Source organism: Ananas comosus, linkage group 8, assembly GCF_001540865.1.
Source record: "Ananas comosus cultivar F153 linkage group 8, ASM154086v1, whole genome shotgun sequence".
NCBI lineage: Eukaryota > Viridiplantae > Streptophyta > Magnoliopsida > Poales > Bromeliaceae > Ananas > Ananas comosus.
The window spans coordinates 4,758,314-4,773,532 of NC_033628.1; the positions used below are offsets into that span (position 1 = coordinate 4,758,314).

Consider the following 15,219-nt stretch of genomic DNA (forward strand, 5'->3'; position numbering starts at 1 on the left):
AGTCAAATGCGGTGAACCATTTACCGCATATAAAGGCGGTGAATGGTTCATCGCCTTTAAAAGCGGTGAATGGTTCACCGCTTTTATATGAGGTGAACTATTAACCGCATTCATGTGTTTTCTCGCCGTAGCGGAAACATTATGAAGGTGGTGGATGGTTCACCGCCTTTATAGGATTTTTAAATCCTTATGAAAGTGGTGAATTATTTACCGCATTTACTTGAAAGTGGTAAATGGTTCACGGCTTTTAGCTTTTTTTGTCAGCACACTGCCCACGTGACAGATTGGAGCTTATTTTTGTAAATAAAAATTTCATAGGCCTATTTTTAGAATAAAAGTTTTGAAAGAGACTGGGGTAAAAACCCCGCTAAAAACTCCTTACCTTCTAATTTTTGCGTAGTCTGTCGTCGCCTAGGGTGGTATTCACACTGCAGTGGCAAGCTTGTCCGTCCCAGACTGGCCTACGCGTGTCAGTCTGCCTAACCGCCGCTTGTGAGGCTCACAGATAGCACAGATTTAAGCGACCCCCGCGGCGGACCTGTCTGCTACCACCTCTAGTTTACCATTTACCCGGCCACTTTCTCACTTTGAACCTCCTCTTCCTCTTCCCTCTCTCTCTTCTTCCGAAACCCTAATGCTTCAATCTCTCACATGGCCCTCTTCCATCATCTCCTCACCTACTCACCCTTCCCAAAATTAGAGCAATATCCTCCAACATGCAGATCCCTGCGCAAACCAGTTTGCAGAAACCTGTCGCTAGCTTGCTCAGGAGAGCAACCCAGGTATTATTTTCTCTATCTTATCCTCTTCCCATGGCTATATAGTTGTTTGGGGTTTTTTTTTTTTTTTCCCAACTTAAGTAAATGATACCGTTAGGTACTGAGCTTTTAGTGAAATTTTGTTTAGATCACTAAATTGAAGCACCTAAAGTTCAATAGCTGTTTCAATCAGAGTGCATTGTTCAGTACTGTAACATATTTCTGATAAAAGAATCAAGTAGTAGATAATTTAATTGTCATATCATCTCTTGAAAGTGACATGACAATAATGTTTTTCTCTTAGAGATTGACTAAGTATGATCCAACTAACAGTAGTTTTAGAGAAGATAGCTGACGAATATTTATTTATTTTTTCCCATTTTTCAGCTTCATTTTGGCCTTTGTTTCGAGTATTTTGTGAATTGACGGTTATTTATATCTGTTACAGGGAGAAGGCAAAGTCATCTAGACGCACCAAGAGCGACAAGGAAGTCTGCAATGAACTCCGTGAGTTCATGTCGGTGATTGGGCTTCCTGAAAATCGGGTTCCAACGCTCAAGGAGCTTTCTGAACATGGAAGGTTTGTTGGATCATTTTTGTTTTCTGTAATGGTTGGATCCCTTCCTTTGATACCATAGGTTGTGAGATCTCAATTTTGTTTCCTGTGCCATAATTTTGAATTGAATATCCTGATTGGTGACTGCCTCTAAATGAATCCCAACTGCCTCAGAAATTGCTTGTAGAAAGTGTTACAGATTTATCTTATAAGAAAAAAGAGTGGTAGTTGGGTTGATGATGCTAAATTACATTTGAAGTTTGAGGATTCATAGAATCTTAGGCTTTATGTTCTGTAGGTATTTAGTGTCCGAAGGAAAGTATTGTTGTATTTGAAATTGGATTGTTTGAATTTGAGATTTGTTGCAGACAGCTGTCAAGTAAATCAGCCATTTAGGCAGCGACTTAGGTTATTGATTTGGTTTAATCTTGTATTTTCCTGGAACAGTCGGCTTATTATTTTGGTGCCCTAAGACTTGGCTATTATGCGGGCTAGGAAAAGTGAGATACTATCTATCGTCTTATGGAAGAGGTTATTTATGTGATTTTACCCGTCACACTAAGGTGTCCCAAAGGATAGCACTTCGTACAGCATCACACAGGATAAAATACTTGAATACAGTGAGGTGTCTGAAATGCAACTGAATACTATGAATTTTAGAGTTGTATTTGAATAATGTCAATTGGAAGGCAATTTTTCTATTTGAACTGAAAAGAAATAGCTGTAATGTTTATTCTTGGATGGATAATCCCTGTGGAACTCTCAAAAGTGATATAGAACTATGTAAGGATCAAATTGTATTTGTTTCTCTCACACCAACCACCCATAGTTACAAATGATGTGGCCTTCATTAATTTTTCAAACTATAAATGTTCAGCTTGTATGGATCAGTGCAATCTCTTTCTTTTACTAGCATCTATGAGATCTTCTTCCAAGTTATGTACTCATTATAAGAATTTATCCAGCACAAAAAAAAAAAAACAAAACTCAAATTGCAGTGAAACAAAACTCAAATTGTAGTGGAAAATTAATATCGCACTTTTAGAATGTTCGAAAAACCCAAAATCCATATTGCATATGAATAAAACAGAAAATGAAAACCAATCCTGTGCCGGCGGATCATTCTCATGTTACAATGTAAAAATAATCTAAACTAAACAAATCTGAAGTTCAGATTACATTATCTTGGACCAGTTAAGGTCTCTTGATTTATTGTACGGTTGAAATTGAATATGACGAACTGAGGTTCCGATTAGCTGCGCACGTGCCCGGCCTTTACGTGTATCCACACGGAATTGATGCAGATTTGACGACTTTCGTCACACGGAACATATGAGTCATGAACTACAAAGATGGTGCTAGCAGTCCTCTGATATCTACGTTCCTTTTTGGTGAAATACTCTAAACTTGACGAAAGATGAGAGAGAGAAGAATAATCTAATTTCTTTACGAGGCTAATTAATTTCATAGCATTAGCAAGATCCTATATAGATATATACACACATACATACATATATATACATACATACATATATATATTTATACATACATATATATATATATATATATATATATATATATATATATATATATATATATATATATACATACATATACATATATATTATATTAGAGATAGGGGTTAACAAACGGAAAGTTCTAAGGCTAAAACTTTTAAAAAAGGAAATAGGATACGGAAAGAGCTGAATTTACAAAAAAAGATAATAAAAAAGGTAAAGCTAAAAAGAAAGAGTTTTATTACTAATCTAATATGTATTTTTATAAGAAAGAAGAGAAGATACTCATAGAGGAAAAGTAGATTTAAATAGAAAAAGTCCACTTTTTTTTTTTTTAGGAGAGAGAGGAAACTAGGATCTCAAGGGTAGAAGGGTAAAGAATAAGTTGTGATTTCCCTACTTGGTACTCCTTTCTATCTTATCTATAGGATAAGTCTTTAGGTTTGTTGTATATTTCTTAAATTCTTTATCTCATTATATTTTTCTTGGTACAAATACCCTAAATCTTGGACCTAGGTTGGATATACTAAAGAACCAGAGAGATAAATATCACTTGAGACAAATTGTTGGTGCACAAGACCCTCCTGGCATACTATTTTCAGAATTTGAGCTCTATAGCCTAGCGCCATTTTTGCAGCATAAAGACATTCTAGAGCGAGTTCCTACGAAATCTGCCAAGCGTATATGCTTTATAATTGCTTAAGATATAATATTCATCAAGACGGGATTCCTAGCATAGTCTAAACAGGTTCAAGTTATAGGGTAACAAGGAACAAAAGAAAATATAATGGATACAAGTACATAAGAAATATATTAAACAAATAAAAGACTTACATTGTAGATGATAGAAGGTTTCCTTTCCGGAAGGCCCGAAGAGAAGAAGGAAAAACTTCAAGACTCTCAAAACCTTTTTACAAACTGGAAATAGAAGAATTTTTACAAGAGGAAGAAAGAAAGAAAGAAAGCCATAAGCTATTGCTCTTTAAGGGTGGATGCTTGAAAGGTTTGAATTCTCGATGCCTTCTACTTGGAGGAGTCTTTGTCACGCCCCGAAACCGCTATCAATTTGGTCCGGTTCGGGCGCGTCGAACAGACGCCGAACGGACAGCACCTCTCCTGTCCGCCCAAGGCCAAGCAACCAGATCATGTACAGTTAAGCGCCCAGGGAATGCTTAAATAACATACATGATCGATAAGATGCACACAAGTGCACAATAGCGAAGAGCAAGAACCACGAGTGAAATACAAGTGTATAAAGAGAGTACATCTAGCTATTACAACCATTCAGCATTTACATTATTTGAATATATTACTTTTTCATCTTCCAAAATGTAAATACATGTTCTCAAAATACAAGTAGCTCCCCAACAACTATCCAAACATCTGGTACACGAGGGTACTCTAATGCAAAAAGGGAAAGCTACTAACTAGGCTCACTTAGGGCGCTATGCCCTTGCCGCGATCCTCGCTCGGCTCGCCTCTGTGTGTACCTGTACCCCAAAACCACACGGGGTGAGAACTATATAAATATAGTTCCCAGTGGGTTCGGCCGCCGACGCCGCCGGTTTTCCCACTAGGTCTAAGCTGGTACAGACAGAGAGATAGATAGATATATAGAAAGTGAACTGCAACTACTCTATCATGCCATTAATGATGATAATGCATGCAACAACTACTATCATGCTAGAATCATGTCATGAGTATATAAAGATGCATAGCAATGTAATCTGCAACATACACTATGTCTACTCATGGTAATAATGCAAGTCTACTATGCATTTCATGTTTATTACCCAATCTACTTGGTTGACCCGTAGGTTAACCCTCGACTCACTCTCAATCTCGTAGGTGAGGAGAAGCTGCACTCGCACACCGAGACCGTCTGCGGGACAACTACGTCTGCCCCTAGTGAAGTACTCCGGAGACTCGTGCCTCGGTGGAGCGACCACCGACAAGCAAAACAGACTGGTGAGTATGATCCAATCCTCACAAGAGGATACCCTGTCTACTAGGGTCAATGTGCCTCTGCTTTACAATCATGATGTATAATCAATGTCGGGACCTCTACTATTCCTAGGTTCATGTCAAGTTTACTACTCTAGACTCGATGCCACTCGTTCAGTCATTGTAGTAAATGTCTCGATTATTCTACATGCCACTCGTTCATGTCATAGTGCTTCTACCACACTAGTTCATTGCCACTCTACTAGGCTATGTCCAAGTTTGGCACTTTATGCCGCTATAGGATTCTATGCCATAAGACCCAATCCTCATGCTACCCTAGTCTAAGTGTTCAACTCATAAGTACACTACTAAGAAGCATGCAAGGAAAAAAGAAATATACATCTATTAATCCTACAATGCAATATGACCAACATATATATTACTTAGACATAAAAAGAAACCCGGATGTTTCGGGACGACACCCCCCACCTTTTGTGTATATGGAGGCTCTAGAAATGCGCTTCGGCGTCCTTTACGACGAAGCCTCGGTCTTCTTGGTCCAAATGATGCTCAATCGGCCTTGTTTTGCCGATAGCTCTTGATCCGCTCGACGAATCGAAATTCCGACTTCGGCCCCGTGTTTAGGCACCTATCAATTAGGTTTATATGATCTCAAATGAGATCAATACTCTACTTTTCCAAAAAATCCTATTTTGGTGCCCTAGGGTTAGCATCAAGCTAAACCCATCTCAAAACCCTTGATTCTAGCTCCAATCCTTCCATTCATGGTGCTAGGGATCCATTTGATCCCATTCAAAGAGCTAAAACCCAAAAACCCCAAATTTCATAAGCTAGGGTTAAAAGCTTACCTCTAGGTTAGCTTAGTAGAGAGGAGAGAGGAAGAGGAAGAAGCCCAAGGCCTTCTTTTTCTTGATCTCCTTCTTCTTTTCCTTTCTTTTCTTCCTTCTTTTCCTTCTCTTTTCTTCTTCTTCTTCTTTTTCTTCTTCTCTTCTAGAGAAAGAGAGAGCAAGAGAGTGGAAGTGAGGGAGAGAGGGAAATGAGGGAATGAGAGAGAGAGGGGCCCTTAAGCCCCATATTGTAACAATATCCCAGTAGGCCCCTCACCTTTTCACTCTGTGCACTGCCCCTCACTGGGCATTTTGAGCCCAGAGGGACCGGTCTCCCTGACTTGGGACCGGTCCCCGAGAGCTTCAGCTTGGGTCACGCGTTCGGGTACCGGTCTCTCCCAGAAAGACCGGTCCTCGGGAGATCGGTTCCTTCCTGAGAGACCGGTTCCCGAGAGCTGGGATTTCAGGATTTAGCCAATTTTTGGCTTTTTCTCGTTGGGATCACGTTCGGGAACCGGTCCCTCCCTGCCAGGGGCCGGTTGCCTCATGCAACCCCGCAACACGAGCTGATGGGACCGGTCCCTCCCTGCCAGGGATCGGTCCCCGAGAGCAATTTTGCTCCAGGGCAGGTTTTGCACTATTTGCTCTCGCGGACTCGTTTCCAATGCACTTTTGGTGATTTAATACCTTTGGCCTTTCCAAAGAACACCAACACGACCCTTGGTCGATTCAGGATGAAGTCTAATCCTCGTATTTCGAGAATTCACTTCCTCACAGTCTTGCTATTTTTGTTGGTGTGTCGGAGCGTGGTGGATATATGTAGAGGCTTCCTGAAAGATTCCATTATGAGTTGGACATCCTTGGTAAAGTATTGAAAGATGAGCTGGCCGTCCTTTGCTGTGTCTCTTTTTGAAAAGAGATGTTTTGAAATGATGTTAGTACGATAAATTCCTTTATGATAACGTCGAATCTGCTTTTTATTGTGTCTTGGAATGATGTTGGTAGAAGATCTAGAAATCGTTCTTGAGGGTATCACTTAATAGTAATTTTAGATAATGCTTGGTATGATTGATTCCTTTACACAACATTTTTATATAATGCGTGGTTCTTGTCCTAAAGTAGATGCCATATGTTTGTCAGATGTTCATGTCTGTCCCTTGTAGAAAGATGCTTGCTTATCGTGAGAATTTTTAAGTAAAAAATTTTTTGGTTTTGAAAACATTTTCCCCAACTTTTGCTTGTGAGCAGAAATCTCACAACGGGGGTTTTTTTTTTTTTTATTTATCTCCTAAACTTGCTGACTTGTAGAACCTTCCTGACTTGTAGAAGCTTGATTGGTTGTAAAGATTTGATGAGTGGATTATGGTGGAATGGGTATTATTGGGGTTATTACTGGGGAATTATTTATTATAGGACTGTACATAGGTTGTTTTTGTTTTAAGTCTGGAGGAATTATTTGAGAGGGTACAATTGGAGAATAATTAGGTGGTTGTAATGTTTGAGGTAGTGGAGGTAAAAGCTGAGGTTTAGGAGGTTCTGGTAAAGGTATTTGTCTAAGATTGGTTTTTCTTGAAGTGTTCAAGAAGCTAGTTGGTCTTTTAAATGTTTGATTTGCTGTAGTAGCCTTTGTTTTTTCTGTTTGGAGGCAGTGGCTGCTATAATTTAACTTTTGTACTGCTCTCTGCATACTCTCACAATGATCACAAAAGATAATCTTATTTGTATCGTGAGCAATAGTATACAAAGGAGGTGTTTTTGGGGATGATCTAATGGAGGGAGAGATAAAGAAATTTGGACCAAAGAAATGTCTTGCAATGTCTAGGGCTCCGGAAAGAGTGGTAAAGCCCTTATTTTGTGGAGTGGGATAATTTCTAGTTTGTTCTTCTACTTCTAACCGAGAATGAAAAACTCCTATTTTATGACCTCTAAAAACAACATAAAAGGAAAAGTTATTATTATTTTTAATTGTTTGAAAATATTCTATGAGGGAATTAATACATGCGATAAAATACTTTTTATTAGGTTCTTTATGATTAGGTGTTTTATGATAGCTAATAATATGATGAAAATTTATTTGAAAATAATATGATGAATAAACCGTCGATCAACCGTCGGTGTACGTACCCCTAAAAAAAACCACAATAGGGTGTGAGAACTACTGAACAGTAGTTCCCAGTGGATACGGTCGGCGATAACCACGACCTTCCCACTAGGTCTACTGGAAGCCAGACTAATAAAAGAACAGTAAAATATGCAGTAAATTGAATAAAATTAGTAATAATCTACATAGGTAAATAATCTGAACAAATAAAGGTAAGGTACAATACATGACTACCTGGCTATGACCTGTATAGAGAAGTATCAGGTAACAGTAACTGAATAACTGCATGTGCTATAAACAAATCTCTGTACAGGTAATGAGAGAAAAGGAAAGAAACTGAATAGTGTATGCATCAATACAACTACAACAAATACTGTAATCATACCCAATCTGTTACGATATATTTTATCTATATTATGATATTGTGTATTATTGCCTCATATAGAGTAGTATCATTGCCTTCTATAGAGTAGGATTATATAGTATGTAATCCTAGTTATACTCTTACTATAGTAGTCATTGTTACTATAGTAAGACAATCTCTTGTACTATATATATTCGTTAATACAACTCAAGAGGGCATGCTCTTTACCCCTTCTTTCACAATCGTAACAACCGACTCGTACGTCCAGTCAAGCCTGCGCCCGCCTAGTGTCAGAATCGTACTCCCGCAGGTGCACCGTCGACACCTAGGCTCTGCCCCTTGGGCACACATATCTCAGCTACACTGGCCAGCATCCGGAGCGGCACTCGAAGGGGAGCGATCTCTATCAAGTCTAGTAACAAGTAGCAATGTTAAACTCAAAGTGGCCTTGCAGGCTATGGTCTATATCATGGTCAATAATATCACAATGCTAATCCAATGTCCTCAGGGCAGTTATGGAGTAAACAATAGGTCAACATCACAATATCATATGCATTGGCTCTCTTTATGTCAAGTAGCTGTACACTACCGCCGCCCTACCCACGGCCTCTATCACAAATGTCATGGCATGTACAATAGAAATAGGTAAGAAATGACTAGATATGGCGATCGAGACTGTAAAATTCATGTATGGACGCTCAAGTACTCTATACGGTACCAACTAGACGTAGAAGGAACTTCGCCGTTTTCGGCGATTAGGAACCCACCTCAACGTGCCGCGTCGGCTAAAACAGGCAATCCGCCATCCATGTGCATGTCCCTCGGCTCTCGGTCGCCCAAGGCACTAAACAAGGCAAAACGTTCGAAAGTTCGATCAAAAGTCAACTTTTCTCATCGAGCTTGATTTACGTGAATTGAACGCTAAATACCTTAAATTGCGAGTAACCGGGTATGTGAAGAGCTCTAATTCACGCTCCTAAACATCTTGCAAGCGTCAATTTAAGGTTTAATGTTGCGAATTTTACTGATTTTAATCGTCGGTCCGATCTTTCAGTCTCTCCTCTCTTTTGTTTTCTTTCCCTTCTCTCATTCTTTCCTTCTCTTTTCTTTTCCTTTCTTCACTCTCTTTTTCTCATATTCTATTTCTTCTTTTTCCTCTCTTCCTTCCTTTCTTTCTTTTTTTTTTTCTTCTTTTCTCCTCTCCCCTGCTGTCCCTGCAGCAGCAGCAGCAGCAGCTTGCTGCTACTGCAGGGCAGCCTGCAGCAGCAGCAGCTGCTGCTTGCTGCTATACCTGCTGAGCATCAGCTTGCTGCTGAAAATCACCTTCTTCTTCATCTTCAACTTCTTCTTCTTCAACTTCTCTCTCTCATTCTCTTTTTCTTTCTTGCTTTCTTTCTCTTTCTTTTCCCTGCAGGAAAGATCTGAGATAGGGAGAGAAATGAGAAGATTCTAGTAATATTCCACTAAGGTGGACAATTTCCAACTTAGTCCAAGTAATCTCCAAATTACAATTTAGTCCTCATAATGCATAATTGGCCTATTTCATCCGTTTTCACGTCAATTTCGCGCTAAAACAGATTCACTTCATCCCAATTTCATGATCACACATAAGTTGGCAATCTACGCAACGTCTAAACTACAAAATCAGTATTCTACATTTAGTTTCCAAATGCTTTTAATAGTGTAGATCAAGTTTAACGGAGCCGATCGTCGATTTGAAAGCGGCATCATTGAAAACAACTTTGTCTCCGTGCTACCGATAGTATACCAGCCTAGTTCTCTCTCTCTCTATATATATACATCTTCATGCATTGCGGCCAACTTAATTTTCCCTTGGCGACCGTACGGCCCTCAAGTGCTAACTAATTAAATCCTGAAGTTAGCTGGATCCAAAATTAATTAAGCCTTAGGATAAGCATCAATATAGCAACCAATTAATAACTATTTGAAGCTTATCCAATATATTTAATCCTTATCTCTCTTATTAATTAAATTGAATCTTATCCATTAAATCATAATTAAATATTCATATTTAAATCTAATCTAATCAGAATATTATCTCATAATAATCTATAAATATTTAATTATTCTCTAATCTAATTAGAGATTAAATCTTTTGTAAATAATATTCAAATTAGAATAATTTCCCATCATTTCCACTAAACTGTTTAGCGTACTAGACTCATCTTGTCATATTGGATGCAGACAATTCCTATTGTGTGTGACCGTGGTCCATAATCATTCGGCAGTAGAGTCCGATATTAAACTCTTCAATATTGAATTAGGACCTTTCTAATCTATAAAATAATTTATTTAAATTATTTTACTTCTCTCACTGTCCGTGAGTGACACCTAGCAATATATCACGGCAATCCAGAATGATGCTGACGAACCTTTCCGCTTGTAGTTACCGTGTGATTAATTTCTTCCAACACACAACGCCCTTATCGAACCAAGATTATCATTACTCGCCAAATCTCATTATTCGATCATATGACTAGAATATCTAAAATCAAATCAATACGGCAATATAGTTGGAAACTCTTTCCACACACCATGTACCTGGCTAGGGGTTTTTAAGTCGAGTTTGATAGTCTACATAGGACGTTCTGTGACGCCCCAACTTCCCAAGGGGTCACTCATCCTAGGACTTCTCCCGTCCTAGCACGCTTAACTCTCTTAACCACTTGGGCCTTGCCACCACCCAAAATACTTAAGCCGAGTTAAGAGTATTATCCCTATTATATGTTATATATAGGACTACCTGGGGTCTCACAATCTCTCCTCCTTTAAGCCCTAACGTCCTTGTCAGGCTCAGACTTATAAGTACTAGGCGATGTGAGACTCGTCTCGCTAGCCTAAACTGACCTTGTGAGGGAGCCGTGCTCTACCCACAACAGTCAACAGTATGAGAGCTTCGCTCTTCCCGCTGTACAATCCTGGCTCAGCCAAGACTCATCTTACACTTCTGGTTGGTAATTGGCTCTGATACCAACTGTGACGCTCCAACTTCCCAGTGGGTCACCCATCCTAGGACTTTTTCCGTCCTGGCACGCTTTACTCTCTTAATTTCTTGAGCCTTGCCACTACCTAAAATGCTTAAGCCGGGTTAAGAGTATTAGCCCTATTATTCCTTATATATAGGACTACCTCGGGTCTCACACGTTCTCTCAATATTGAGAGTGTTGAATCCCGTATTGCACACTCACATGCCTCCCTATATAAACTATTACAGCCAATTAGTACCAGACGTAAACCAATAATTAGAATCTAAGTATTAGTACAGTCAAATTGCAGCAATCTATATGTGAAGCAATCATGATGCCTCAGGTCTGAGGAGTACTACACACAAGTGATAGCAAAATAACTAGTCACTGGCGAGTACGGAACCATGTGACTGTTCAACTAAATGGTCACCCTCAGTGTACTTGTTCGCTAACAAGCACCTGTATGCTTACTTTAGTGTTCCTACACTAGTGACTTGAGATTCGTCACCTCAACTTAGAAGTATAGCATACACCGGCCTATTCGGAAATATCATCGCCCTTATGATATTCCTATGGCTAGGAGCATTTAAGAATCTTATACCAAGAAATATTTATCTCAAATTCCTAACTTTTAGAAATATATTTTCTTAACAAAGATTCAATGAACGATTCATGTAAATATATTGCACTGCTAACAATAAACATGAATAAAACTTGCCCTTTATAAAACTAGAAAAATACAAAATATGTCCACAAGCCTATGTCACCGATTGGCTTTAGGGTATATTACTAACACTTATCCAGAAAGTGGCCTATAGTTCAGAGAAAAAAATGTACTTTTCTTGTCCCATATTTTCTAATATACCTGAAGCAATCTAAAATGAATTTCTCTACTTCAGTTTTAGTTCTTCTTTTACAAAACATATATTCTTGTTCTAGAGATTGGAGAAGGTTCACTGGAATGACAAGCTAGGAGATTTTTGTAAATGTAACAACACAAAATCATCCAAGTATTACAAAAATTAGTTGAATGTGCAATTAACGTACTGGTAGAGGACTAGAACATAGGCCTTTTTTGTGTATTATTAAATGCAGAATCGAATTCCCTGTCATTTTAGAGTTACACTGTCATGCATATTAAGTTGTCATATCTGGGATTTTTGTATTTCTAACTTTTGCATATTATGAGTTGTTTACAGTTTACTACCTCTATTGCAATGATCTCACAATATTTTCAGCCGCTTCTGTAAGACTGGTTAAGTGGGCATCAATCATCTTCTTGTGGTCTCTGTTTGTAGTGAATGCAGTTATCATCTAATCTACAAAACTTGTATACTAGCAAGTACTTCTGAATGCCTTTTTATGTATTTCTATTCTTCTTCTTCCTTTTTTTTTTTTTTTGCCCTCTGTTTCAGTTTTTACACCTAACAATAAGATGCCATAGAAAAGAAAAGCTCCTATTCACTTACAAAGAGCAATATAATTCTTTTTCTCTGCTTAGTTTTCTATGTTTTAGAAAGTTTTGAGGTTTACTTGATCTTGTAACAACTAGACTATGTTATTCCATGGCCATGGTGTTCTATACCTATGCATCTTGGCATATTTCAGCTTTTTTTTGTGTATCTTGCATTTCCTGTAAAAAATTCTAGGAAAATACTTAATGCATCGAAAATTTTCATACTTGTTTATTTTTTACCTTGCAATTCATGTAGGAAAGACTTGGCAAACATTGTTAGGCGGAGAGGATATAAAGCTATTACAAAGCTTCTTTTAAGTTCAAATGCAAATGATTCAGAGTATTCCGATGAAAATCATGAAAGAAACAATTCTGCTGAAGACAAAAGTTCAGGTCTATAGTTTTTCTATTTGCTAGATCTGTTGGATTGGTATTTTGCAACATCAATGATACCGCTGCTCTCCTTGATAGCTTTGTGCTATTCTGAAAGGTCGAGAAGTGACAGCACCAATTGTAACTGCTGAATACGTCTTCTTTTCAAGTGATTCTCCTGTGATGGACGAAGATACATTTAATTCAAATGGTACAATATTTGCAAATTCCAATGCCGTAGTTCATAAATCCTCAGACTCTTCTGTCAATATTCTGCATTCTAAGGCAGCAAAGTTTATTCAAACCGGAGAATTGGATGATTTAGAAGGTACTTGATAATCTTTTCTTTTTTTGTTCCGCTTCTTCTGACCATGTTTTACTTGCATTTTTCTTCTAGGCACTTGTCATTCATTTTTTCCCTCCAAAACTTGTAACTATTTTTTTTTTTTTTGAAAAGTCCAATTTTCTTCCCTTAACCTATCCTCCTCGATTGAAGTGATCTTATACTTATTTTGGAATTCACAAGTTTGTTATTTTTTCTTTGACTATTTTTTCTTGTCTCTAGCTATTCTTGAAGATACGGTTATTCTGCAAGTTGAAAAACATTCAGTGTACAGTTTTTATTTGATTTATATGTTCTCATGCCTTGTATTATGCTTCTCCTAGTGTTTACGCTGATTTCATATATTTGTCCTTTTTGTTTATACAATTAAATGGCTTATTGGACCATGATTTTTTTTAGTTGGTTTTTCTTGTTCTCTTTTGCATGATTGCTTATATTAGTTTACTGTTTTCAGAAGATTAATCTAGTTTAAGATGTAGATTCACCAAGCCAAAGCCCATCAGGAAATATATATATATATATATATAGAGTCCGGCTGCTATGCTATCGATAGCACCAAGCATTTGGTGCTACCAAGTTTTCTGCCGTTAGATTAATCCCTTTGATTATTTTTATCCGTTAGATTATAACTAGTTCAAACCAACACCCACTCGACCCTAGAGGGCCCAATCATCTAACACACATTCTCATCCTAAGGAACTAAAACAAAATAGCTACCAATAGTTGGGTGTATTGATAGTGTTCCAGCTCTATATATTATTATATATATCATAATATATATTATGCATTATGGAGTTGACTAGAATACTATCGATAGAAAGTCTCCTTGCCACCCATTTGTTTTCGATGATAGAGCTCCAATTTGCAGATCGATTGCACCGTTCAACATGTACTGTACACTTGAAGTATTTAGAAATTCAAATCTTTTGACTCATTTTGCCTAATGATCAAGGATTTCAAAATTTGGTAATTTTAATGGCTCGATATGAGGTTTTCTTCTCGTTTAACGGTTGTAAGATATGCCAAAATTCAATTGAATTTTAGTTAGAAATTCTTTAACTATTTAAAACAGATCTTATACGTTCTTGATCTTGATTATAAGATTCTATAGTTTGGTTGGTTGAAAGAATAATTCATTTTCAGCCATTAATTTTTGTGTCAGTCGATGGATTAAAAGAGTACAATTATCGAATGTATGAAATTTGATTCTAAACACTTCAAATGATTGATCATGTTTAACGGTGGTCGAATCGTCGATTTGGAGGTCCATTATCGAAAAAATGTGGTTGGCAACGGAGCCCGTTTGCTCGATGTATTTTAGCTCACTCAATTATATATGTATGTATATATATTATTATATGTATACATAATTTAACATATATATGTTACTAATACATATATATGATATAATACAATTACTATAATATAATACATACATATACATAGTATAATATATGTATATGTATGTATAAATTATGTTATGATATGTTATGTATATATATGTATATTTACTTTACATATGTATATGTATTTTATATTATGTTATATGTATGTATACAATGTATGATATGTATATGTTGTAGTCACTATATATGTATATGTAGTATTACATATACATAAATAATACTATAGTATGGTATATTATGTATGTATATATATGTATGTATATATAGTGTATACGATACGTTATATATACATAATATTTGTTTATATATATGTATATACATATATGTATATTATGTATATGCTATACATACATATACATATATATGTCATTATGGTTTACATATATAACATATAATATATATACTTAACATATATATGTATTATGTATGTAGATACATAAATACATACATATACCTACATTACATCACACATTTTTTTGAATTAACAGAAGGACTACATAAATACATAATACACCATAGACAGACATTACATACATAATACATCATAATAACATACACACTACATAC

General features: G+C 37.0%; 1 protein-coding gene across 8 annotated transcripts in view; it reads left to right on the forward strand.

Moving 5' to 3' along the window:
- Positions 413–15,219, forward strand: part of LOC109713977 — a 100,051-nt gene continuing 85,244 nt past the window's right edge. For 7 of the 8 annotated variants that reach the window (XR_002217229.1, XM_020238310.1, XM_020238313.1 and 4 more), the window contains exons 1-4: positions 413–782; positions 1,207–1,338; positions 12,788–12,924; positions 13,022–13,231. Coding sequence is in view for 7 of the 8 variants with exons in the window: in XM_020238310.1 (XP_020093899.1) it covers positions 652–782; positions 1,207–1,338; positions 12,788–12,924; positions 13,022–13,231 (610 nt within the window). In the remaining variant the exon portion in view is untranslated. The remainder of the gene's footprint in view (positions 783–1,206; positions 1,339–12,787; positions 12,925–13,021; positions 13,232–15,219) is intronic. The other variant, XM_020238314.1, reaches the window with a different exon arrangement.